At 62.6% G+C, this 1,107-nt stretch overlaps 1 protein-coding gene across 1 annotated transcript in view; it reads left to right on the top strand.

Annotated features, from left to right (window-relative positions):
* The first annotated feature begins 182 nt into the window (after window positions 1-182).
* The window catches only part of XPNPEP2 (X-prolyl aminopeptidase (aminopeptidase P) 2, membrane-bound), a 23,352-nt gene continuing 22,427 nt past the window's right edge, over window positions 183-1,107 (top strand). The window contains exon 1 of the mRNA XM_010003465.1: window positions 183-207. Coding sequence (XP_010001767.1) covers window positions 183-207 — 25 coding nt within the window. The remainder of the gene's footprint in view (window positions 208-1,107) is intronic.

Raw genomic sequence — 1,107 nt, forward strand, 5'->3', positions numbered from 1 at the left:
TGGAGGCTGGGCCCTGGCTGTCTTGGGAAGGTTGTCTGGACATTTGGACTCTTCCCTGGGCCAGGGCCTTCTTTCCCCTCTCATGTGGCACAGGTCTCTCCCTGTGCTCCAGCCTCCTGCCACCATCACCAGGGCTCTCCTCTGTCTTTCCCCTGTGCCCCAGCTCCTTGCTGGGACACGGGATGGTGTTTGACATGGAGGGGCCAGGTCAGGCAGGACAGTGAGCTGCCCTCTGCTCCTTCAAGGCTGTCCCTGTGCATGGTACAGAGCAGGACACAGCTCCTGTCCCCTCCTACCTCTGCTCGCAGAGCTGCAGGTGGGTGGCCAGGCAGAGCTGGAGTCAGGGGCCCTTGGATGCTGTCCCCCCTCCCCTCCAAGCTGCTAATAGAGGTTACAGACTGGAGAGAGGAGGCAGAAATCCACCTTGGGACCCAGGGGACCCGCTGTGGGGCAGGTGGGGTGGGTATTTTTCTGGCAAGGAGGTACTATAGTGCCAGGATCACCCACAGCTGGGAGGGGGCACCCCTGGGGGTGCAAGAGGGAGGCCTGTCCCACAAAACACTAAGCAGGATCCTGGCTGCTGGGGCCAGGGACTGGGTGGCCTCTGGGTGCCCGAGATGTGGGGAGGGGGCTGCAGTCCCTGCTCCCCAACAGTGCCTGTGCTCAGCCCAAGGATGGCCCTGTGGGTCCCGTGTGTTGGCTGAGGTGGGGGGGTCCCTACCTTGTGGCTCTATTTTTTATTTTATTTTATTTTTTTTTCCTTTAAAATTTTTAAATGACATAATTTATTGGGAAACGGTTTGTTCCAAATAAACCTCCGTTGTGCCAGGTCGTGTGGGGCTGCGCCGGGCGCTCGCACCCAGCCTGTCATCCCTGGGGGACGTGGCTGGGGACCCGCAGCTGTGCCAGGGTCTGTCCGCCCTGCCCGGGGCTCGGGGGGGCTGCAGCCACCCAAAGGCACCCCCCACCACCCCAGCGGTGGGCTGGGCAGAGCTGGGGGCCGCAGCAGAGCCTCCCCTTGGTTCAGCTCCTGGGCAGCTCCTCGCACGCGGGCAACGTGTAGCCTGGTGCTGGTTGCCCACTGGCCAGGGGGGCCCCGCCTGGGAC

This window comes from Chaetura pelagica, unplaced genomic scaffold (genome assembly GCF_000747805.2).
Source record: "Chaetura pelagica isolate M959 unplaced genomic scaffold, ChaPel_1.0 scaffold938, whole genome shotgun sequence".
Taxonomy (NCBI): Eukaryota; Metazoa; Chordata; class Aves; order Apodiformes; family Apodidae; genus Chaetura; species Chaetura pelagica.